The 25,209-nt window shown below is 39.2% G+C and overlaps 1 protein-coding gene and 1 pseudogene across 1 annotated transcript; one reads left to right on the top strand and one right to left on the bottom strand.

Annotated features, from left to right (window-relative positions):
• Positions 1 to 446: 446 nt before the first annotated feature.
• On the top strand, positions 447 to 25,005 carry Slc5a7 (solute carrier family 5 member 7). The gene is made up of 8 exons (XM_090336075.1): positions 447 to 624; positions 4,371 to 4,484; positions 5,421 to 5,576; positions 11,310 to 11,458; positions 13,950 to 14,093; positions 17,988 to 18,141; positions 22,227 to 22,444; positions 24,222 to 25,005. Exons 1-8 carry the CDS (start codon positions 447 to 449, stop codon positions 24,849 to 24,851), a joined length of 1,743 nt encoding a protein of 580 aa, XP_090192201.1. The 3' UTR covers positions 24,852 to 25,005.
• On the bottom strand, positions 20,806 to 21,110 carry LOC150060171 (cAMP-regulated phosphoprotein 19 pseudogene; annotated as a pseudogene).
• Positions 25,006 to 25,209: the final 204 nt, after the last annotated feature.

The following is a 25,209-nucleotide window of genomic DNA, read 5'->3' as shown; positions in this document are numbered from 1 at the left end:
GTGAGGCATGTATACTTCTGAGTAATTTGGGAAGAGTAACTTAATTCCACAAAGGGAACATAGAGTTCTCGTCGAGAATCACCTCTTCACTGATCCAAGATGAGATGAGTTTTTACATTGGGAGGATTTATGAAATACTAAATCGTGCCATGTGTTCAACAGTACTTCCTTTTTGGGGTCTCTTGAAAACTCAGGATGATACTAACTTGTCAGGTAGAACTAAGGTAACTTGGTGGCCACTTGTTGGGCAGGAAGCTGGGGTTCCAATTTCCCTGCAGTCCTTCTTCAAGCGGGGATCTCTCTCGTGAGCCATCTGCTCCGTTCCTGGCTGTCTGGGTTTGCATCAGTGCTTGGCTCCTTTACAGCGCATCCCTGTATTTTCTCCAGAAGTCTTAATGAAGTAGCCAGCTGCGGAGGAACCTGGATCTTCTCTTAGATTTAAAAAAATGGCTTTCCACGTGGAAGGATTGATAGCTATTATCGTGTTCTACCTCCTCATATTGCTGGTTGGAATTTGGGCCGCCTGGAGAACCAAAAACAGCGGTAGCGCGCAAGAGCGCAGTGAAGCCATAATCGTTGGTGGCCGGGACATTGGTTTGCTGGTTGGTGGATTTACCATGACAGGTAGGTTTTGGGGCTCCCTGCCTGGTTCCAGTTCACCTCTCGCTTAGTTTGTATGCCTATACAGCAAGTGGTTTCAGAGTGACAGAGGTCTACATTGCTCTTTGTTCTCTGGTGATTCTTTGTGTTCACTAGTTATGTTTTTTAAAAATATATATTTAAATTAAAACTAGAAAACAGGGTCATTTTAACTCTGTAGTACTTAAAATGACCTTTTCACTGGGTCAAATATCAGTGAAACAAGCACAGAACTGACTCATGGGAGGAAACATGAAAAACAAAGAGGGAGAGGATGCCAAAGGGTCCTAGGCTTTCAAGTCATGCTTCTGGGTGGTTGTGTCCCAACATAATCCCTCATGCATGCATGAAGTGGTGACTGGGTTCTCTTAAGGGATGAATGTCGGCAAATGTTTTACTAATGATGGATTTCAGCAGGAACAAATCAACTTGTAGTTAGTAAACCATTTCAAATGGAATGATGCCCTGTTCAGGAACTCTGTGATCGGATAACTAATTTCCTGCAGGAAGTATTCATAGGTTAGAACTTGGCAGTATTAATTAAAAGTGGGATTTCAGTGAGCCTGGTATAAAAGGGAGAAACTAGGGTGTGTCCTTACAGGAATTCACCAGCCAGCATCAATTGCAATGCCTTCCCTCACTGATCTTTGTGTTTAGAGGTTCCTTAGCCATGAGCTGGCTGTTTTTTCACAGCTGATTTCTCTTTTTATCTTTGTCTTGAACACTGAATATAATTCTGACTTTAAACAATACTTAAAATGATATCTTAAACAAATTTGCTGTACTTGTCACTAAGACACATTAAATTTGGGTCTTAGAAGTCACACATTTAGCCATAGCCTAAGCTGACAGAAACTCTGAGCACTCATTGGAAAAATAGCCCATTGGAAATCATAACCAAATAGTGCTCAGGTTCCATCCTGAAATGCTGTGTAAGATTGATTCATGCATATCAGATTGATACCTAGCTATTTTGTGAAGTACTATTCTGAGTCACTAAACTGATCATCTGAAATCTACAGGTTCTATAAGGACTGTGTATTTTACCTTTCAAACACTCACATTGTGCTTAACACAATCATAGATTGTGTCCATGTAGTTATTTTAATAGTACTATGAAAGGACTCTAGGACAAGAAAAGATCAAGGAGTGTTCAGTTAGCAAGAACAAGAGCCAGGTCTTCTGGCAGCCACGCCCTGAACACCTCCATGTTACCACACACACAGCCCTCATTGGTCTCTCTGAGATTCTGTATAAAAACACTTAGGTTGCAAACACAACTTAGAAGAATAAAAGAGTTTCTCTACAGCAAACTGTTGTCTTCATTGCAAATGATTGTACTTTTCTAGGATTTTATTGTTCTATTCATATGGTACAAAGATAATAGTTCAGAATTTATTCTTTTACCACAGACTTTATTTTCAATCTTATGCACTATTAAAATGTATTTTAAAAACAAGGTGTGGGGGTGAGTCTTGGCAGTAAAGCCCTACCAAGTGCAGAGAACTGAGTTCAAACTACAATACTACCAGAAAATAAAAAATAATAAAAGTATGTAAAAATACTCAAATGATACTATTTCTTATAAACTGACATGATAGTTGAGATGACTTTTAAAAGTATTTTTCTGCCTCAAAACTCAGAAGAACCTTGGGTTAATATCATATATTGCATATAGTTGTTAATAAATAACAGATGTTAAAGATGTTGATTCCTTTAAAATGCATGTTGTTTGAAAGAATTTAATTCCTCATTCATGATTTGACATAAAATATGCAAGCATGGGGAACAAATTCTACTATAGAAAGGAGATCAATAAATGATAGAGTCTTATTTAGTCATGATAAATAGCCCGGATTTCACTTCTGGTCTAATAGACGCAATCATTCAGGCACCAATTTCTTTTTGAATAAGAGACAGAAAAGCTGTCCTATGAAAAATAATCACTAGTAAGCCTTTTGCTTGTGAGATCACTGGACCGTCTATTTTATGCAGGGAGACACTGATCGTGTGCTAGCACTACTTACCTCAGCAGGAAGACAAAGTCTCCTGCCTAGAAAAAATTCATTTCTTCTAGAGTCCATGTTATACAGAATTAAAAAGTAAATGAATTTTCAATTGAATTAAAAGGCAAACAACCTAAGCACTGGTACTAGCTACTCAGGTGGCTGAGAACCGAAGATGAAAGCTAGCTATGGCAGGAGTGTCTGTGAGACTCTTATCTCCAGTTATCCATGAAAAAGGCCTGAAGTAAAGATGTGGCTTAAGTGGTAAAATGCTAGCCTTGGGTGGAAGAGCTAAGGGACAGAGACCAGGCCCTAAGTACCAACACACACACACACACACACACACACACACACACACACAGGAATGAAAACAACAGATATGCTCATCTTAGATGATATTGAGTACCTGTGATTTATTTAATTAATAATGTCTAAGAGAATTCTTCAGAATTAATTTATATTCCCAATGGGGTGATATAGCTGAGAATGGAGTTGCACATCTGATAAGCACAGCATGAGCCAGTGAGTAGCCATGAGTAGCCAGTGAGCCTCCATACAAGGGTCATTTTGAGTATTTTGACTATATTTTTAAAGCTCTAAACTGGAAGACTTAATGTTCTCTACCTTGTGTTTTTCATAATGAATCAAATACTATATAGTCTTCTGAGACAACTTGGTGATTTGTAGATCATTCTTGTGACAAATGTATGAGCAAAGCCTGCTTTCTTTGATTCCCTGACTCCCTCCCCCCTCTAGAAAGTTAGTATGATGTAGGTATTTGATGTATCTGAAGAAATCTGAATCTTATTATTCTCATGAAATATCAGTACCAAGTTAAAAGATACAGATTAGGATAGAGATATGAGTGGGTGTGTAGACAACATTCTACCGTCTCAAAGTTGGTTTCAGCTCTAAGTGTAAACTGGATACCTGGGAAGAGAGAGAAAAACAAATCCATTTCAGGATGCTTTGAAGACATCTAGCAGTTTATTTATGGTGTTGAGTGTAACTTAATTGTGATTAAGATCACATTTGCTTGATGCCCTGTTCTTGCTGAAACATACATACACGCATACACACACACACCAACTCTCATACTTGTAGACACATACCTACATTCACATATGCCCGTGCCTCAAAGAAAATAGTCATGATCAGTGACTATAAACCAATGATACAGAGGGACGGGAAAGGTTGTACACTTACTGAGAACAGAAATAGCCCCATTATATATTATATATAGTCTTGAACTTTACAACATATAAAATTGGTTTAAAAAATGTTGTTGTCTAAACATTTCTGGACAGCCCTAAGAAAGCACAGTCCAATAGAAATCTAAAAGGGGCTATAATCTAATGACAAATTTTCCATAAATTTGTTTTGAAGACATAAGAAGAATAAAGTACAGTAAGAAACAAAGGTTCATAATGTAATTTGCTTAATGCATTTAAGACATTTACATTTCAATATATGATCAGTACAAGATGATGTTTTAAGGCCCAGCATGTCAATCATTCTTATTTAACCAGTGCTTGCTTGCTTTGATTCCTTGACCTCTTTCTTTCCATTGTGATGTGCTACAGAAATTGTAACTATTCGAAGAAGACATTTCTTTCACAGAACACTAAAGTGTGTTCCAGCTGTATCGCAGACACTGGCTGCAAGATGCCAGCAGCTCAGGTGAACAGTCAGCTCTGAAATATGACAGTTTCCACTGTGTTTCAGCCACCTGGGTCGGAGGAGGCTACATCAATGGGACAGCTGAAGCCGTTTACGTTCCAGATTATGGTCTTGCCTGGGCTCAGGCACCCATTGGTTATTCTCTCAGTCTGATTTTAGGTAAGTGGAGGTTGACATCGTAGTGACTCATCAGCGGAAGTATGTAAAGAACAGGAGTACAAAAAACAAGAGGGAGCACAGGTCCAGCAATGTGAATAACTATTATGGGTCAAAAACGGTACCAGAAATCTCTGAATAGCTTTTAGCCAGAAATTAGCATGTAGAAGAACACAACAGATTACATGATTTTTCAATTATATAACATGGTTTTTTTAATCCTTTGCTCTTTGGATGATCAGAACAGTGAATTCTTAATGTAATTATGTTTTATTTCTTCCCTCCAATGATATGGGCATACCATTTAAAAAATGAATCAAGGCCGGGAGTTTGGCCTAGTGGTTAAAGTGCTTGCCTAGCATGCATGAAGACCCGGGTTCGATTCCTCGGTACCACATACATAGAAAAAAGCCGGAAGTGGTGCTGAGGCTCAAGTGGTAGAGCTCTAGCCTTGAGAAAGTCCAAGGACAGTGCTCAGGCCCTGAGCTCAAACCCAGGACTGGCAAAAAAAAAAAAAATGAATCAACTCTATTGTACCTGAATTGCTTTATTGTAAATCAAACCAATAAGAAGTCAAGAGCGTTATATAACAGAATCCCTCTTCTTACACTCAAAATACTATTCTTGGGTCTTGTGTATATTCAGAATGTCTAAACATAGCGGTGGGAGATGGACGTGCATCAGGTACATTAGTCATCACTAGCCTGCCTTGTGTTCTTCAGCTCAAGTGTTCCATTTTTGTTATCCAAGTAGCCATTGGCTATACCAATGAGGTAATATAATGTGTGTGTGTGTGTGTGTGTGTGTGTGTGTGTGTGTGTGTGTGTTAAATATTTCCTTGGTACTGTATCCAAAGGATTCATCGCTGGAAATAGGTTGGCAATGGCTTATATTGCAATTCTTTCACTTTTATGCGAACACCTGTATAATTTCTTTTAGGTGGTCTCTTCTTTGCCAAACCTATGCGTTCCAAGGGATATGTGACCATGTTAGACCCATTTCAGCAAATCTACGGCAAGCGCATGGGTGGGCTCCTGTTCATTCCTGCCTTGATGGGAGAGATGTTCTGGGCTGCAGCCATTTTTTCTGCACTAGGTAAGGATTAATGAAGCTAGGTCCCCACTACATCTCTAAGTTCCAGGATACCTGATACATGATCTAGCGTTCTTTTCCTTGCTGTCCTAGAAATCCTTAACATCATGTCCAGAGCCATGTTTGTATTTTGAAGTCTCCAAGGAAATTCTACATTTATTTGCAAGACAGCTACAATCTTTTGCATCACTTTTGATTTGCATTTTATTTTTGCAATGATGATCAATAGTTACTTTCAAGCAAGATACTGATGGCTCACACCTGTAATCCTAGCAATTCAGTAGGCTGAGTCTTGACGATACAGTTTCAAATCTGACCCAGGCAGGAAAGTCTATGACACTAATCTCCAAGCAAAGCCGGGAGTGATAGAGTGCTAACCCCGATCAAAAAGCTAAGGGACAGTGCCTAGGCCCTAAGTTCAACCCCAGTACCAGAATTTAAAAAGTTGCCTTCTTTGACACCAGCCCAGACAGAAAAGTCCATGAGACTCTTATCTCCAGTTAACCACCGAAAAGCAACAAGTGGAACTATGGCTCAATGTTAGTGTATTCGTCCTGATGAGAAATGCTCAGGGACAGTTCTCAGGCCTTGAGTTCAAGCCTCACTACTGGCACAAAACAGAAAAAGAAAAAAAATGTGTCAAACACAAACACTTGCTATTTAATCATAAGGCGGGGCGATTTGGCATTCATTGTTATATACGATTAATCATAACTTTGTATTGTCATTTATCATAACTGTATTGCTATTTATTATTGTTTATTGTATTCTTTTATTGTTATTTTCATTCTTTATTTTATTACTTTTGGTATTGTTATTCATTACATGGTAATCTTATCTATAACAAAACACCTTTTACACTGTAACGGCAAAAAAAAGTTGCCTTTATCTTTTATAACACATACACACACACATATATATATATATATGATTTTGAACAAAGCACAAGTAGTTAAACTAATTGATGCAGTTTATATCATTTTTTGAAAACTGAAATGAATATTAGTATTAAGTTTAAACTGTTGAGTTATACCTCATTTCTTCCATTTTCTGTGAACTGACAATTTTTTAATGTAACTCTCTGAGTTTCCCTCTAATAGTGATGTTACTGAATGATATGAAAGCATATTTAACCCAACTACAAGAGATTCTCACCTATAATCCTATCTACATGGGAAGATGAGATCAGAAGGATCATAGTTTGAGACCAGACCAGACACAAAGGTTCAGGAAACTTGTCCCTAACCATAAGCTATGACAGGAAGCCCAACATAAGTGGTTCTCACCCAGGTACATTCCAGGCAAAAACCAAGACCCTGTTGCAAAAATAACCATCAGGGGCCAGAAGCATAGCCTAGTGGTAGAATGCTTACACAACATGCATGAAGCCCTGGGTTCCATTCCTCAGTATCACAATACACAGAAAAAAAACCCAGACGTGATGCTGTGGCTCAAATGGTAGAGTGCTAGCCTTGAGAAAACCCCAAAACGGTGCCCAGGCCCTGAGTTCAAGCACCTAGACTGGCAAAAATAATACAAAAATATCCATGAAAAAATAAGGACTGAACGGGTGATTCAGCAGTAAGAGCACCTACTTAAACAAGTTTGAGACCTAAGTTTAAACCTTTAATACCTTCCTTAATAGGTGTGTGTGTGCAATAGAAAACGTATACATATCATATATATGCAAAACTATCCAAACTCCTCAGTATTGCATGCATTTTAACAAGCAGCAATATGTCTAGAGATACTGGCCTTGTATATAAAATATATCCTTGGAAACAAGTATAAAACCAAGCTTGTCTCCCAAAAGAATATAATATTTCAGATATGTCGCCGACCCCCTGTTGACAGAATAGGCAAGTAATACAAACAAAACTCTGTAACTTCAGGCAGCTGGGAGATGCATGCTGTCCTGTGAAGGTGTGCACAGACTCACCGGCCATCGACTCACCTGCATCTTGCATGCTGATGGGCTCGGCTCAACAGCCCATCCTTAACTACCCACAGTCCTCTGCTCACCCTGGCTTCTGCCCTGCCACAGGCAGGCCACTCCACAGCCTCCTTACCCAGATCAGTGAGGCCCTCTCCAAGCGTGCAATTCTTCCCCTCACCTCCTGTGGACTCCATGTGATTGGCAGACTCCCCTTCTCAATTCGGATCTCTTTGTTGTGTATCTTTTTCACTTCAAACCAAACTCCATAACGGGTCTTATAAGTTTAATTAGGGTCTTGATTTCTGTCCCCTTATTATCCTGTTGCCCTCTTTCTTCTTTCTAAGGGGTTCACCTTTTCTCTGGCCTCTGACACTTGGCAGGCCCTGGTATCTCTGCTTCCTTTGTCAACCCTGGCTCCCGTGGGATTGTGGGAGATTTTTCAGGCTCAGCTTGCTCAAGGGCAAAGATGTGCCTTGGCTGAGGGTGGAGAATTTGCTGAAGGTCAACAGAGCTTCACAGCCCTTCAGCCTTTCTCTGGGAACTATGGCTCTCCTTGGCCCTTTGGGGATTCAACCACAGGAGATTTTCATCTCTTTTATCAAGTAGAAGTTCAGGGCTTAAATCTCCTGTGGCTCAGAGTAAAAGTAAAGTCTGATGTGTTTTCTTCTATGTTATATATTCCAGACTGTAAATTTGTCTTTGGTATTATTATCTTATGTGGCCTCTATGATATCAAATTTTAGTTTTATATCCTCCCAAAATGTAATCTAACATTTTTTGGTCTCCTCCTGTAAAAACAAGTCGGGGGTTATAGAAGAGAAGAGAATTTGATACGGTGAGTTGGTGGGAAATGTTTCCTCCACTGTGCTTGGTGACCATTCTACTCAATTGAAATCCTAATAAAATTACGTGTAAAATTATACCTCTCCTCCCACCCCACTCTCATTAGCTAAGAAGCAATGGAATTTGTTCACCATTGATGTCAACAACAGAAGGTTTGGTTTTGAAAATGAGATGCCTGCTGAGCAATCGAACAAGATGCGGGCTAAATATCTAACCCAAAACAAAATGTTCACTCTGACTGAATAAAGATCAATTTGTATAAGAGAACCCTGAAAGGAGCATAGCATTAATGAGCTAATGTGCCTAAAACATTTCAGAAGTATGAAATATAGAGGTTAACCTCTACACTTGGTTAAATTGGTTATTCCTATATGTATGTGCATTTGCCAGGGTGTATTTCCATGTGTTGGTGAACATGTTCAAGTCTTTCATTTTGTCTCTTTAAACATACAGACATGCTCATATACACATATTAGACAACATATATAAACCATATGTATATACACATTACTTCTCTGCGTGAAATCTGTGGGCATTTAAAAATTATTTCTTTAAACAGAATTGCTGGACATAATTTAAAGTTAATGTTTATAAAAATAGCTTGAGATGCTTAAGAATAGACAAGAATAAGATTTATAAATTTTTAGTTCACTATAAATTTGTAGAACTCATCACAGAAACATAGAAGAAATTTTATAATTGTATCTGCTTATTTACTTATTTACTCAGTACTGGTGTATGAACTCAGAGCCTACCACTTGCTCAGCTTGTTCAGGTGGTGCTCTACCACTTGAGTCACACTGCCCAAACCTGATTTTTGCTGATTATTTTGGAGATGACGGTTAGTGTATTTTTCTGCCTAGGCAGGTTCTAAACCATGATCCTTCAGATCTCAGCCTCCTAAATTTCTAGGATTATAAACATGAGCCACCAGTGCCTGGCTCAATAGATACTTATTTAAAATAATGCCACTACAGAACAAATACTTGTTGAACTGTAAGATTCAACAATAATTATCTTAATTAAAAAGAACTAGTTCAAAGACAGCTGTATTCACAGATGGTAACTACATGTTTACTTACTAACCCATTCCTTTTTTACTCTTCTCTCCTAAGTAGGCTTTTTTACACACAGTTCAAGGTGAGATTTATTCTGCCCAGTTTGTCCACCACTTGTTGGTCAGGATCTGCTGTTCATAATAAGACCCAGTTCAAGGACTTCAGGATTCCATCACTATAAAGTCCTCACAGAGCCTTCTGTTGCTCCTTTCCCACCTTCCTCCCCACGTGCTGTGTCATCTGGCTCTCAGGACCTCATTTTGTTGATGTATTCCAAAACCATTTTGGATCACCATCCAGCCAGGCCAGGCTTGCTTGCCATTTTGACCCAAAAGTAAAGCATCTACACTGGAGCATCTTAGACTTCTTAGTTTGAATGGAGGATAACTAGCAATGATTGAACAAAATGTATACTTAAAATTCTATCATCTCTAAGACAGCAGATCTGTTTTTATATCTTCATAAGTAGCCTATTACTTCCGAGCAGATTTGGAAGTATAACTCCTTTGTTCGTTTACTGTTGTCCTCATCATCCAAGAAATATAGTAGAGAAAAATTCAACCAAATGGTAAGAGTGATAAGGAAAAAAGTGAGAATTCTATAACAAAACAGTAGCACCTATAAAGAGTACAAACCTTAGTCCTGTGATTTTTCTTCTGTAATCAAACTACACCAAACATGAGCACTAATGCTTCAACATGAAGAGAAACACTTCAGGAGGACAAGAATCTGTTTAAAATCTCTATGCAGTAGCTCAGTTTTCTGAGGTTCATAACAAGTGATTGACCTCTTCTTTATATGAATCCCACAACACTGTGCTATATTTCTCTTTTTGTTTTTATTTGAGGGTATAATTTGATTTCATTGCCATAGCCAAACTACAAAAATATTTATTTTGCTACCTTACATCAAAAGGTCTTGAATTTTCCTTAGAAAAAATGGATTTTCATACCTGGTCAATATGTACACCATTAATATAACAATTATGGAAGAAAAAAAGGATAGTGGGTAGCTATTGATGATACATAAAAGAACAAAGATTTGTTGCATTCACGCTAGTATACCTATCACTGCTGCTTTAATAATAGGAAATGTATACTATGTGGTTTTGAAGGCAATAGAAAAAACGGATTTGTTCAGCAATGAGTAAGTTATGAGGCATCAAACCAAGAACTTCAGACATCAAAAAACATCATATAGACATCACCAAACACAACAAACAATGTAAGAAAACCTTGAGGTATTTAAGTTACGATATGCAAGGATGGGATCGCATCCTGGAGTAGAACTAACACATTCCACCAACAGAATAAAATTAAAGTGATTTTCTGTGAATTCGAGGAAGAAAATTGATAAATATAGAAATATATATTGTTAATACATATTGTAAATATAGAAATAGAGAAAAGCTTCTCTTTCTAATGGGTTGTTGCATATACTTAGGGAAGTCAAAGTTATATACCTTGTTAATGAAATACTTGCAAATTCTTAAAATTGAATTAAATTTATGAGTATATCAAGCTACTTATTCTATTATCATATCAATCTACGATGTTTGTTGTCAGCCAAACACCAATTTCTTTAAAAAAATCTCTTTAGATCTCTAGATCTCTTTAGATAGGTAGGTAGATAGGTAGATAGATAGATAGATAGATAGATAGATAGATAGATAGATAGATAATGATATATTAATCTCTCTCCATATATATATATATATATACTCAATTTATCAATACATGCAAATGTCCATCTAACAATTCACTTTGGCTGTTGTCACCCACTGCATTTCTATGACACAAGGAGCACAGTAGCCGTCACGAAGTGTTTAGTCTGTGCTGTCAATGAAGCAGAACCCACTGAGCCCTCTGATGGCGGCACTCACTTGTCTCTTATCTTCAGGGGCCACCATCAGCGTGATCATAGATGTGGACGTGCATGCATCTGTCATCATCTCAGCACTCATTGCCACTCTGTACACCCTGGTGGGTGGTCTCTATTCCGTGGCCTACACAGATGTGGTCCAGCTCTTCTGCATCTTTGTGGGACTAGTAAGTGAAACTACCACAGATTCTTTTATCCTTCTTCCTTTCTTTTTCAGGTAAAAGATAGCATGGCATTTTATACAAACTCAGCATGAATTAGTAGACTTGCCCTTCCTATCATAGCAAGTTGAATGCTATTAGAATTTTTTAAATTTCTCTCTGAACTGAGTAGTTTGAAAAGAAAAAAACCTTAGTGATTACCTATGCAGGTTTCTTACCTTCCCTTAGAACATAGAAATTGTCCTACTGGAAAAACTGTAGATGTCAAATATTAATCATAGTTATCAAGAGCTTAAAAAAAGTACTTGCCGGGTACCATGGCTCACTCCTGTAATCCTAGCTATTCAGGAGGCTGAGACCTGAGGATCAAGGTTCAAAGCTAACCCGGACACAAGAAAACCTGAGACTCTTATCTGCAATTAACATCTAGAAAATAGGAAGTGGGGCTTGGTTCAAGAGTAGGGTGATAGTCTTGAGCTGAAGAGCTCAGGGACAGTGCCAAGACCAAGTTCAAGCCCCATGACCCACAAAAAAATAAAAAATAAATAAAATAAAATACTTAATGATGTAAGGACTTAGAAATCTTTATTATCTGTTGCTCTTAAATCCTAGATCAAATTATGTTGTAGTGAGTACTATACCATTATGATACATGAATATGATTAATACTACATTTTAAAGCACCTTTGGATGTGTTGGATATAATCTAGTGCATGTTGAATCTTGGGATTCATTTTAAAACATGGAGGTTATAAAAATTATTATATTGTATATCATAATCTCAATACCAAACATGTGTTAAACAAAGTATAAAGGAAAAGATGGAGCCATCACGGGTCCCCATAAGTGATTGCAGTAGACACCTACATTCATACAAAGGCTACAGATAGAGCCAGCAAATACTGCAGGCTCTAAGATGGCCAGTGTAGTTCCGTGGCTTCTTATAATAAAGTTTTTACTTTTCATTTGCTTTTTACTTTCTGCACTAGCAACTGAGATATTAAAAGTGAAGAATGACTCTCCTCTTTCTTTTAACTTTCTAGCGTCTGTAATAATATCCTGAAGGAAATTTTTCAAAGAACTGACTATAATTATGTTCATAGTTTAACCATAAATTTATACGTACTAGTAAAATCACATCTCCCCTTCTTCTCTTGAACATCATTTTTTTTTCCATTTTCTGTAGTCTTGGTCATTCATATATAATTGAATTTGAGAATATTGACTTGGCTCAAGAATGTTTACTCTTTTAAAATTACCAAAATCAAATTGACAGTACAGAAATTCTGATTTTTTTACTTGGCATCATCATAAATAATCAGAAGTAAAATAACACGCAGAAAATAAGACACAAGGTCAGTTTGGCAATGACAGTGCCCCTAACTGATGTGCTTGTTATTCCAAGAAACTCAACCCCAGGGAGTGAATCTACTCGTCGATGATATATGTGATGTCTTGTTGCTTTGCATGAAAACCAGAACTTAAAACACACAGGTGCATAAATCAAATGTGCAAGGGTAAAGATGGCAAGGCAAATACAGAAATGGGTGGATGATCGAATATGTTTCTATTACAAAATGTAACCACATTGATAAGGAAGGGGATATTCTGTGCGTTACTTGAAAGCACCGTTGAATTGACTGACTAAATACATTTTGCTTCCAAGCTTTCATTGCTGTTCATGCATACATAATTAATTAAACCAACCTGTACATTGAAACATCTCTTCTCAAATTCTCTATTTCTGTAAGTTTTACCATCACCCTTGGAGCTCCCAAGAGGCACACTTGAATTTCTCCTAGCTTTTTGTCTCTGGCCTCTGGCCTCTCATCCCTACCATAAGTGAAAGGTTATTGATGTACCATCCCTTCAGTTCCAGGGTCAACCGTTCCCCTTGTCAGTGTTAGAGGCCATATCCTCCATTCTTCTAAACCTGCTGCTCATATCTGTGACACCAAAATTACGAAGACATTTCACTGGAATCTTTTTTTAAGTATGAATAAATTCTTCTAGCTCCTAGTTACCTATAAAACAAAAATACCAACTCTAGCAGATAACTCAGAATTCTCTCCACTCACCTATCTTTATCTCTCCCATTTCCCCAAGCCCATGCCAGCAAAACTTGACAGTCAGCAGATGTGGGATCATGCACACACAGCACGCCATCTATACACGTGTGCAAAGGTCATCCCCGACTTTTAGTAGTTCAACTGACAGAGTTATTTTTTTACATGATGCAAAACCAAATGCATTCTTTAGAAATCATAATTTTGAGCTTAAATTCTAGTCCTTTTCTGGACTAACAAAATACAGCATGATAAATGCAGCTTTTCAAATCAGCACTTCATAATGTCCTCAGAAACGATGACATCAGGCCTTATAAAGCATGAGTAGAAGGAACTTCTGAGCTATGCCATCTATGAGAAAATAAATCCAGTGATGAATCTTGCCTCGACTAGATCATAGCCTAAAACTGCAATGTCACTCTTTATTCCAGTGGATCAGCGTCCCTTTTGCCCTGTCACATCCTGCTGTCAGCGACATTGGGTTCACCGCCGTGCATGCCAAATACCAGGAGCCCTGGCTGGGGACCATTGAATCCTACGAAGTCTACAATTGGCTTGATAGCTTTCTGTTGTTGGTAAGTGACACTCTGACGTGAGGTATACAATCTGCTTGTTTCGGAACTCAAAGGCATTGCCAACGTTTTCATATGTATACTTTAAATTTTGTTTTGTGCTTCATGGCTACTTCTAAATTGACTCTTCTATACTGGAAGCTGGCGCCATGTGCTTACTGTGTGGCTGACAGTGGCAAAGGAGGTCAGAAAGGAGCAGCGCTGTGCTGCTAGGGGTGGTGTGACCATATCTCTGTTGTGATGTAACTATATACCCAAAGAATCCATGCCTGCCTGGGAACCTCCACCAGCAGAAGCAAACCAACTCAGCTAGAGATTTTAATTGTGCTTTGGGTCAAGGCATTGAAAGACAATTGACTCTGAAATTAATAACTCGTTCAGTCTTGAATCACAAAGTAAGTGCCTCAGTGGTGCTGGAGCCCTAAGTGCATGAGGCAAGTTGGGGAGGTGTTGCCACTCAGGAAACAACCCCAAGACAGAGGCCCTTGGGAGAAAGAGGCTATTTGAAAGCATGCAGAGCCGGGTGCCCGTGGCTCACAATTGTAATCCTAGCTACTCAGGAGATGGAGATCTGAGGGTCAAGGTTCAAATCTTAATGGGGGCATGAAAAGTCCACGAGATTTTTATCTCCAGTTAACTGCCAAGAAACCTGCAAGTGGCACTGTGGCTCAAGTGGTAGAGTGCTAACCTTGAGCTGAAGAGCTCAAGGACAATGCTCAGGCAGAGTTCAAGCCCCATGACCGACAAAAAAAAAATAGCACACAGAATCCTAGGAAGAAGGGTGTTGTCAGGGAACAAGGCCCGGGGGAAACCATAACAGAGCACACTTGGAAGAAGAGGGAACCCCAAAAGAACCTACCAGATTCCTGATTTTACTAGTTAGAGAAAGTATGTATGACAATAGCACGCTGTGTTTGATATCAGCAGAAGAAACAACTTACTTCTAATATCAAAATGAAAAGGAACTGGTTATTTTTGTTTCCTCTTTCTGACACTGTTAAAGTGTAGGCTCGTCTCAGCACTCCAAATGAGCTTGCCTTTCTCAAAGAAAGATTTGCTAGTAGAAAGGCAGGAAGTTGGGGTAGAGGCTGAGAGACAGATGCTTTTAGTAGTCTAGTTCATTTAAGAGGCTTCTCTTCCTGAGGATTGTGAGAGAAATCCCTTGGTTTCATTCTCCGAAGTAGTTTTCAATTGTGATTTGTCCTAACCATAAAGAGTTCATTGCATGCATACAATGAAACACAATGACAAGTGTGTTTATAGTTTCATGCAGTAGATGACAGGGAGATGACACAGAAAAAAAGTGTGTTGACAAACACGGCACTGCCTAATCTGAGGGTCAAAACAGAACATCGAGCTCTCACTGCCTTTTCCACTCTGCCAGACAACTCCTCCTTAATTTAAACATACGCACTGACTGCTCAGTGCCTCCCAGCAATAAATCCTTTCTGATTCCAATTGTGAGACACATTGAAATGAAATACCAGATACTGAATGAGTGAGAAAACTGAAACTGTGTTCTTACGTCTTGAACCAAGCACTGGTGGCTCATACTAATAATCCTATCTACTTGGGAAGGAAGATCACAGTGCAACACCAGGGAAAATGTGCAAGCTATCTCATCATAGCCAATAGCTAGATGTGATGATGTACACCTATTATCCCAGCTGTACAAGAGGTTAAGATCAGGATGATTTCAGTTTCAGGCCAACCTGGGTAAAAAAAGGAAGAATCTATCCTAAAAATAATAAGAGAAGAGAAGGCTGGACGCCCTGGCTCAAGTAGTTGAGTGCCTGCCTAGCAAGTGAAAACTCTGAGTTCAAATCTCAATGTGACAAAACAAACAAACAAACAAACAAACAAAAACCAGAGAACTTCACCAGTGATCTCTGATCTTCCAGGTATCATGTGTGCCTCTCTGCATGAGTGATGGTCAAGTCTTGCTAATGATGTCCAAGTCTCTTCCAGCTGCATTAGCTCTGTATTTGGTTTCTGGCTCCCTTCACCTGGTCTATTATGATGGCCTCACTCTGGCCTCCCAGCTGGGAGCCTGCCCACCTGTCATTCCTCCAAGATCATTTCTCAAATTCCCAGCAGCCTTACCCAGTACAGCTGCTGTAGCCATGCACCATAAACACAAGTTTTTTCACTCTGTGCTGGGGGCTGACAATCCAAGGTTCAAAGCACCAGAGTGTCTGGATTCTGATGAGAGCCCTCTTCAGAGTACACAGTGCTGGGCTCTCATTGTGTCTTCAGGTGGTGAAATCAAGACAAGGAGGCTTCCAGAATTCTTCATGAAGGACACTGGTTCCATTCCTGTGGGCCCCACACACTGCCATAATCTCTCAAAGTCTAAAAGTCTGACATTATCTTATTGGGATCAGGTTTTCACCACGGGAGGTTTGGAAGTGGAGACGTGGAAGCGACACAGATGTCCCCTCATAAGCAGAGGTCAAGTTGTACCTTTTTAAAAACTCTAATGACCTTAATGTCCAGAAGTGATTGGTATACAGGTCACACTGCATTGGTTCATGGAAGATGTTAGTGATAGATAAAGGTAGAATATGAAAGAAAAGGTGGAAATGAAAGAAAAGTTTGGGAAGAATGTAGACTTGAACCAGGAGCCAGTGGGTCACGCCTATAATTCCAGCTATAGAAGAGGCTGATTCATTCTACATAATTGATGTCATCATTCTCTCCCATCCCCCCCAACCAAACCCCTCCTCTCAGTTTTCTAAATTTCATAGGATATGCATTGAATTATTATGACTCCCTCCTTCCTCTCTTCATTTTATCTGCTTCTGCCTATTGTCCTTCTTGAACACCTTTCAAGTACCAGTTTCTGGTATTCATATTTTTACTTTATGTTAACAATTAGAATGTCAAGCACAGTTTTGGTGTAGTTATATATATTTATTAACTGTTTGCATACACTTTACTAACATATGATATGTCATTTAATTTTAATGTCATATAGCACTAGGGTATAAGGATTAAATTAGTATGAATAGAAGTTTGGGTATTCCCTTTTACGGCCCACTGTATTCTCTTGATTTCACCTTTAGAAAACACCATAAGGCATTGATTCTCACGAAGGAGTGCAACATTCCAATGCAACATGCAGGCCTTGTGTCCTTGAAATCATTACATTACCCCCTATATTACTAGAATATATAAAATGTTTGTCAGGTTACACTGATTCACATTTTACTTCATACCTTCAAGTTCAGTATTTCAGTTCTTTCCTGAAAATCCTTTAAAATGGTTGGAACTTCTAGATGAGAACAAATTGAAGACTTGTAGGTGATTTTAATACTGATTCAAGTAGATAAGGGAAAAACAAGATTGTCCCGTGTAATTGAAAAGGAACACAATTTGAGAAATGTGTAATCAGAAGCATGGCAATAGTATTACCATTGCCTATTCAGAATATTGTAGCAAATTGTCTTTGGGTAATTTCTAAACTATAGGAATTTTTTTTTTTAGTCTGGAGACTAAAAGACCAAGATCAAAACACTGACAGAATAAATGTCTGACAGGGTCCAATACCTCACACACGGAAACTTTGTGCTATGGTGGAAAATGGAAACAAATTCCCTGGGTCTTTTACATAAGGGCAATATTAACATTCATGGGGACTGCACCCCTCAAAATGGAATCATCCCCCAAAGGCCCCCATGTAGTACCTAATTCAAAATTGCAACAAACACGGGAGAAAGCCAAAACTTCAGATCATAGCAGAGAACCATGGCAATTGATATCTGTGGCCTACAAAGCATTTTCTGTTCATAGCCCTATACTGTGACGGTTATAAATTGTTAAGAACTTCTTTCTGAAAATAATGCAATAGACATTAATTGCTTCCAATTCACTCTCCACCCCTTGGTTCTCCTGCAGATGCTGGGCGGAATCCCATGGCAAGCCTACTTCCAGAGAGTTCTGTCTTCATCCTCAGCCACCTATGCTCAGGTGCTGTCCTTTCTGGCGGCCTTTGGGTGCCTCATAATGGCTCTACCACCCATACTCATAGGAGCCATTGGAGCATCAACAGGTAAACCTCTATATCTTCACCAGTGGCTGGTTTGTCTCCCACTCCCGGTCCCACTTCTCTCCGAACCTGCCCCCCAGGGTTAATTCATTCTCATTCATGCTTCCATCTATGCTTCGTTATTTGCCAACAATATTATTGTTCAGTGGTGTCCACAGTTTTTGATTGTTCGTTCAATGAGAAGACATTTGTGAGTACATCTGTCTCTCCAACTCTGGAATATTCACAACTGTTTCCTTGTGAGCTATTCTCAGTGTTTCACAGCCTTGTTTCCGCCTGATATCACCTGGCTCTTAAAAATATTTCCTTCTTTCCATTGTACAGTGAGTTTATTTTTTTTTGTGGGTCATGGAGCTTGAACTCAGCCTGGGCGCTGTCTTTGAGCTCTTCAGCTCAAGGCTACCACCCTACCCTTGAGCCAAGCCCCACTTCTCATTTTCTAGATATTAATTGGAGATAAGAGTCTCAGGTCCTTTCGTGCCCAGGCTGGCTTTGAACCTTGATCCTCAGATCTCAGCCTCCTGGGTAGCTAGGATTACAGACATGAGCCACCACACCCAGCCAGTGAGTTTATTTTTAATAACGATCTAAATTCAGGCCAGGCACCAGTGTTACCTACCTACTATACTGGCTATTCAGGAGCTGAGATCTGAGTATTACAGTTCAAAGCTAACCCAGGCAGTAAAATCCATGAGACTCTTATCTCCAAATAGCTACCCAAAAGCTTAAAGTGGAGCTGTAGCTCAAAGTGATAGAGCTCTATCCTCAAGCAAAAAAGCTCAGTGATAGCACCCAGGCCTTGAATTCAAGTCCTAGTCCAACTAAAGAAAATTAAAAGATATCCAGTTAGGGCTAGGAATATGACTCAGAGGACAACCAGCAATTAAAAAGTCCTGTGTTCAAATCCTAGTACTACTAATGAAAAAGAGAAAAGATAGAGCCAGACAGATGTGAGAGAAAGCCAAAGCCAAAAGCTACTAGCTCAGGAGAAATGTGCCTATGGACCACTTTTAAATCTGATACTGGCACTTTCAATAGTTCATTAAGGGGGGTTGATTCCTCCCTTAGAGGAATCAGTCAGTAATTATGTAAGTTAAGATAAAGAAATATCATCAGTGTGAAAACTGGTATTTCTATGAATTGAGAGAGTCATATACTTCATGCCATAATGAACATAATGATAGCTATTGAGATTTGTAGCATGTAGAGCATTTTCTCTACTTTGGAGACATACTTATAACATTTCTTTACAGTACTGGGATTTGAATTCAGGCACTCTACCACTTGAGTCACATCTCTATCCCCCTACAATTACCTTAAATGTTAATATGAAATGAAATTTTAAAAGCATTTAATGTATTATATTAAGCTAAATTCAGAATTCGCTAGGTATAGGTAATTCAAACAGGTTAGGAAAGACTACCCTCCATCCGATTGTGTTTTATAAAGATAATGCATACATGGAGACTTTGATTTTTTGACTAGCAGAGCTACTTATTGGATCATTTGGTTTTTAAAAGCAGTCTCATTCATAGCAACTTTGCTTTCCATTGTTCATCCATGATATGAGTAAAACACTCAAAAGATAAACAGGTACAGACAAGAGGTATGGCACCAGTGATAAAGTTGGCTAGAACAGCCAAGCAAGAGCCTTAGGTTAGGACTGGCACACACACATACACATACACATACACACACATACACACACATACACACACACACACACACACACAGTTGAACCAACAACATTGTACCAGTGGTTCATGCCTATATTCCTAGTTACTCCAGACTGAGGTCAGATGGTTGAGGTTCAAAAACAGTCTAACTGGAAAAGTTTACAAGACTCCAAAACAGCTGGCATGCAGTCATGGTTGAAGTGGTTGAGTTCTTGCCCAAGCTCAAGATCTTGAGTTCAAATCTTGATACCACCAAATAAGTTTTTTTCTTGTTTTTTTAAAGGTTGTGCAAAACTATTGTATTTACAAAAATGGCACAAAAGTGAATGCAACAGTCACTGCTCATGCATGCTTCATTCACATCTTCCACAATGAAAGGGTTGTCACGCCACAAAACCAGGGACAAGCTTCACCAACAGCTACTAAGCATTGAAGCCACTAGAGTTGCCCAAGGGAGAGTCTACTGTTGAAGGCCATTCAAAGTTAAGCACAGTTATTCCAATCTTTTGGAACCCCATCAACTTGTTGAGTTAGGTGACTTTTCTTCTAACTTGTCCTCTTACAACTTCCATTTTACAAAATCCAGAAGGAAAATACAAAAGAAAATCTACACAACAGAGGTCATATTAAACAGGAGTTAGTGTATGAAGCGATAATTAAGATGAAGAAAGAAAACCAGATCATTAAAATGGTACAACTTGCTTTGTTGCTTGTTGGAACCAGTCCTACATTAGAAGTTAGGTAATATATACAATTATTTTCAAGTAGATTACTTATGTTGCTCTAACATGTCCTTTTCATCAGTGCACTGGTAAGCTAATCAAAACCTCTACACAGGAATAGTCCCTTACAATAGCAGCACACACTACCGCTACCTGCAAAGCTGTCAGTCTCAAAAGACTTAGTGAATGAAAGGAAACAGAAGTGGGTAAGTAACATATTGAGGAGAAAGAATGGGAATCAGAAGATTCATGCAGTTCAGCTCTTTTCATCAGCCAGCCAGCTTTCTAGCGACGAGGGATGGTTTCTGCTGAGGAAGGCCCCGTGGAGTGGGAATGTGGTCCCCAGTGACCTCTGTCTTGTCCGGGGCTGCGGTGGGCAGTTGCTTGTTTTTCATCTTTGCTTTAGCCATGTTGTAATCTCCAGAATCAAACTATTTTTGCCTTTCTACAATCATTTCCTTAAAAAATCTGAACTTCCAGGCTTTTGTCCCAGGTAAGGATATCTTGCTTTTAATTTTGCTTCTTCAGCTTTCTCTGAACTAGTCACTTTATCTTCCATTTCCTTCTGCTCCTCCACCAAGGCTGCCTCAGGGACTTCTGTGTACAGGATGCTCCCTCTAATCTTGTTCTTAAACCTCGGTGACATCTGAGCCTTTTTTTCCTTCAAAAGTTTTTTTTTTCCATCAAATAATTTTTTTGCCAGTCCTGGGCTTGAGTTCAGGGCCTGAACACCGTCGTTGGACTTTCTCAAAGTTAGAGCTCTACCACTTGACCCTCAGCACCCTTTCCAGCTTTTTTCTATGTATGTGGTACCAAGGAATCAAACCCGGGTCTTCGTGCATGCTTGGCAAGCACTCTACCACCAGGCTAAGCTCTGGGCCCCACCAAATAATTTTTTAAGATTAAAAAAATTTAAAGGTGACTGACAAAGGTGGTATGTATGTGATGAATACTTTTGGGGGAAAATATAGCATTTATTTCAAAAGCAGAACACAAACTTGAAATGGACATATATATATATATGGTGGTAGGTTTATATTATATATATGTATATGTATAGATATATAGATGACATGTGGGTGTTAGAACATCAAACTGATCAGACTGACAAAAATAGCATACAACCTATTTTTTTTCTTGTATTGAGTATGTATTCTGGGTTATTTTTCATTTCATAAGTTTTCAGTTATGGCTTTAGAATTGACATCATCCAAGCCTAGCTTTCATGCCAGTTGTAATGGGAAATTATGGAAGAATAAACAGTAAGACCCAAAGGAAATCACCTATGCTTGGTGACATTAAGGAAGTTCAGCAAACAAAAATGTATATTACAGAGCTGGGCCTGGGGGCTCACGCCTGTAATACTAGCTACTCAGGAGGCTGAGATCTGAGGATCACAGTTCAAAGCCAGCCCAGGCACTAAAGAACATGAGGCTGTTATCTCCAATTAATCACTAGAAAAAAGGAAGTGGGGCTGTGGCTCCAGGGGTCAGGCGATAGCCTTGAGCTGAACAGCTCAGGACAGCACCCAGGCTGAGTTCAAGCCCCATGACCCACAAAAAAACAACAAAAAAGTGTATACTATAGGTATCTCACATTCTTCAACAGAGACTATAAACAGCACAAAAACAGAATACGAAATACAGACTCATGTTTTAAGTTTCCTATGGCTGTTTTCTCTACTCCGCAGACTGGAACCAGACTACATACGGGTTTCCAGATCCCAAAACCAATGAAGAAGCTGACATGATTCTCCCAATTGTGCTCCAGTACCTGTGCCCTGTGTACATTTCCTTCTTTGGCCTTGGTGCCGTTTCTGCTGCGGTTATGTCATCAGCTGACTCCTCCATCCTGTCAGCAAGCTCAATGTTTGCTCGGAATATCTACCAGCTTTCCTTCAGACAAAATGTAAGACTTATTTCTCACTCTGGCATCTATTGTGTTTGTTGTTTTTGTCGCTACAACCATCATGTCATATTTATTGGGCATATATTATTTGTTGTATCTATTATTCATTTATATGTATATATTTTTCATTGCATGTATCACATGTGGTATTTCAAATTAGTGATGTTGGACATCTCAAGTGTGAAAATATGAAATTTGAAATGCTTCAAAATCCAAAACCTTATGAGCCCTGGGATGCCAGAAGAGGAAATTCCACATTGTAAAATTTTGCTTTATGCATGAAATTATTCAAAATGGTGTATAAGATTATGTTGGGGTTATATGTATAAAGTATATGTGAAATGTAAATTATTTTATTTGAATATGACTCTCAAGGTATCTCACTATGCATATGTGAATATTCAGGAAAGAAGGAAGGAAGAAAGGAAAGAAGGAAGGAAGGAAGTAAAAAGAAAGAACAAAGGAAAAAAGAATAGAGGGAGGAAGAGAGGGAAGAAAAGGAAGGAAGGAAAGAAGGAAGGAAGGAAGGAAGGAAGGAATTCAAATCACTTTGGTTCCTAACCATTTTTTATTAAAGAATTTATTAACATTGATTTTTACATCTTATTTCAAATGACATGTTTAACAATCAAGTATTCAAGAATGGAATCTCTATATATAACCACTGGCACTTAGATTTTAGAACATAATTAAAATTAAGCTTAGGGTTTGTATGTCATAGAATTTTTAAGCATTTTTAAGTGATGCTCAATCTATATGTATGTTTTAATAATCTATACCAAAATCTGATGCTACCTTTGCATACAGTCAACTTATGCTATAAATAGACATTATCAGTACATGCTATCGGATATGTTAATACTAGAGGGAACATATTACTGTTTCCCTGGAACTCAGTCATGATGTTATAAACTTCTCCTTCTGAGACGTGGCACTGTGGCTCAAGTGGTAGAGTATTATTAGACTTGAGCCAAAGACACTCACAGACAATGTCCAGGCTCTGAGATGAAGCCCCAGGGCCAACACACCTAGAAATGTGTCTCTGATAACAGAGTAGGGTAGCTTAAGCTACACAGGAAAACCCTTAGTCTGACTGCAAATATTAGGAGATGGAAGATTCTGGCAGAGACACAGCATGATACATTTTCATACATATTTTGGTGGGATCTAGAATGTTCTTCATTCAAACCCCCAAGTCCACCTTTATCACAAGGTAAGTCCTCCTTGTTAGATTCTCTCTCCTGAGTCAAGTGGTTGCAGAACAGCTCACCACTGTGGTCCTGGGTGAACTGCAAGTCTTTCTTCCCTGACTAGCCCTTGGCCTCTCCTTAGGTTTCCCAAATCGCCAAAGGAGTACTCTGGAAAAACATCTCTATGGCCCCAGAAAGTGGTCAGCCCTGAAGATGTTAGCTTGTCCATGAAGGATGCAGTGAGGAGCATTGAGTTTTCTCAGGCACGGAACGATCCCTCCGGTGTAAGGGAATCCTTCCTTTGTCTCTTGAGGCTTGGATGCCGCCTCTTTAACTCATCCTCCCTCAACTCCTATGCTCTCAAGGAAACATTCCCGTGGCCTAACTTCATGCATACAGAAACAGATACCCACCAAAATTACCATAGAACAGGAGTGGGAGAAGCCACTCAGATTGTGCATTTCAGTGTTATAGCTTAGATAGGGTTGGCTCATAGACTGATCCATTTGACCCAGGGGACAGAAATGTCTCCTGTCCTTCCCCTCCGACATTAGGTACAAAGCTGACCCTATGTCTGTCTTTTTCAGGCATCAGACAAAGAAATTGTATGGGTCATGCGAATCACCGTGTTTGTATTTGGAGCTTCGGCAACAGCCATGGCCTTGCTCACGAAGACAGTGTATGGGCTGTGGTACCTCAGCTCTGACCTGATCTACATCATCATCTTCCCGCAGCTGCTGTGTGTGCTGTTCGTGAAGGGCACCAACACATACGGGGCTGCGGCTGGTTATGTTTCTGGGCTTTTCCTGAGGATAACTGGAGGGGAACCATACCTGTACCTACAACCTTTGATCTTCTACCCCGGTTATTATTCTGATAAGAACGGTATTTATAACCAGCGATTCCCATTCAAAACACTCGCTATGGCTACCTCATTCTTAGTCAACATTGGGGTCTCTTATCTAGCCAAATACCTATTTGAAAGTGGAACTTTACCACCCAAATTAGATGTATTTGATGCTGTTGTTGCAAGACACAGTGAAGAAAATATGGATAAGACGATTCTGGTGAGACATGAAAATATTAAGTTAGATGAACTTGCACCCGTGAAGCCTCGACAGAGCCTAACTCTCAGCTCAACTTTCACCAATAAAGAGGCCCTGCTAGACGTCAATTCCAGTCCTGAAGGGTCTGGGGCTGAAGATAATTTACAATGACCCCCATCTAAACAGAATGCTGTTTTCCCCATATCATAGGCTAGTCACAGGAAGATGGTGTGTGCACCATATTAAACCACCCATTTTACAAACAGAAACAACCTTCAGACAAAAATCCTGCAGAGAGTAAAGATCATCCCAGAGGAAAAGTTCAGGGACGATCACGTGCAATTGTACAAGCTTTGAAAGCAACAATTTTTAATCTTAATGCTAGATAATCATATTAGATATATAAAAATAAACAACATCCCCAATTGGAAACATGTGACCAAACAGTATGTATCTTTATTAGGAAAATAGAGAATACAATGACAAGGAGTGGAAAGAAAGGAGATTGGATAGTCTCTCATTCTCTCCT

This window comes from Megascapheus bottae, chromosome 7 (assembly GCF_031878675.1).
Source record: "Megascapheus bottae isolate mThoBot1 chromosome 7, mThoBot2.hap1, whole genome shotgun sequence".
Taxonomy (NCBI): domain Eukaryota; kingdom Metazoa; phylum Chordata; class Mammalia; order Rodentia; family Geomyidae; genus Megascapheus; species Megascapheus bottae.
The sequence above is the reverse complement of the archived record's forward strand: the minus strand, read 5'-3'. Positions and strand labels throughout refer to the sequence as shown.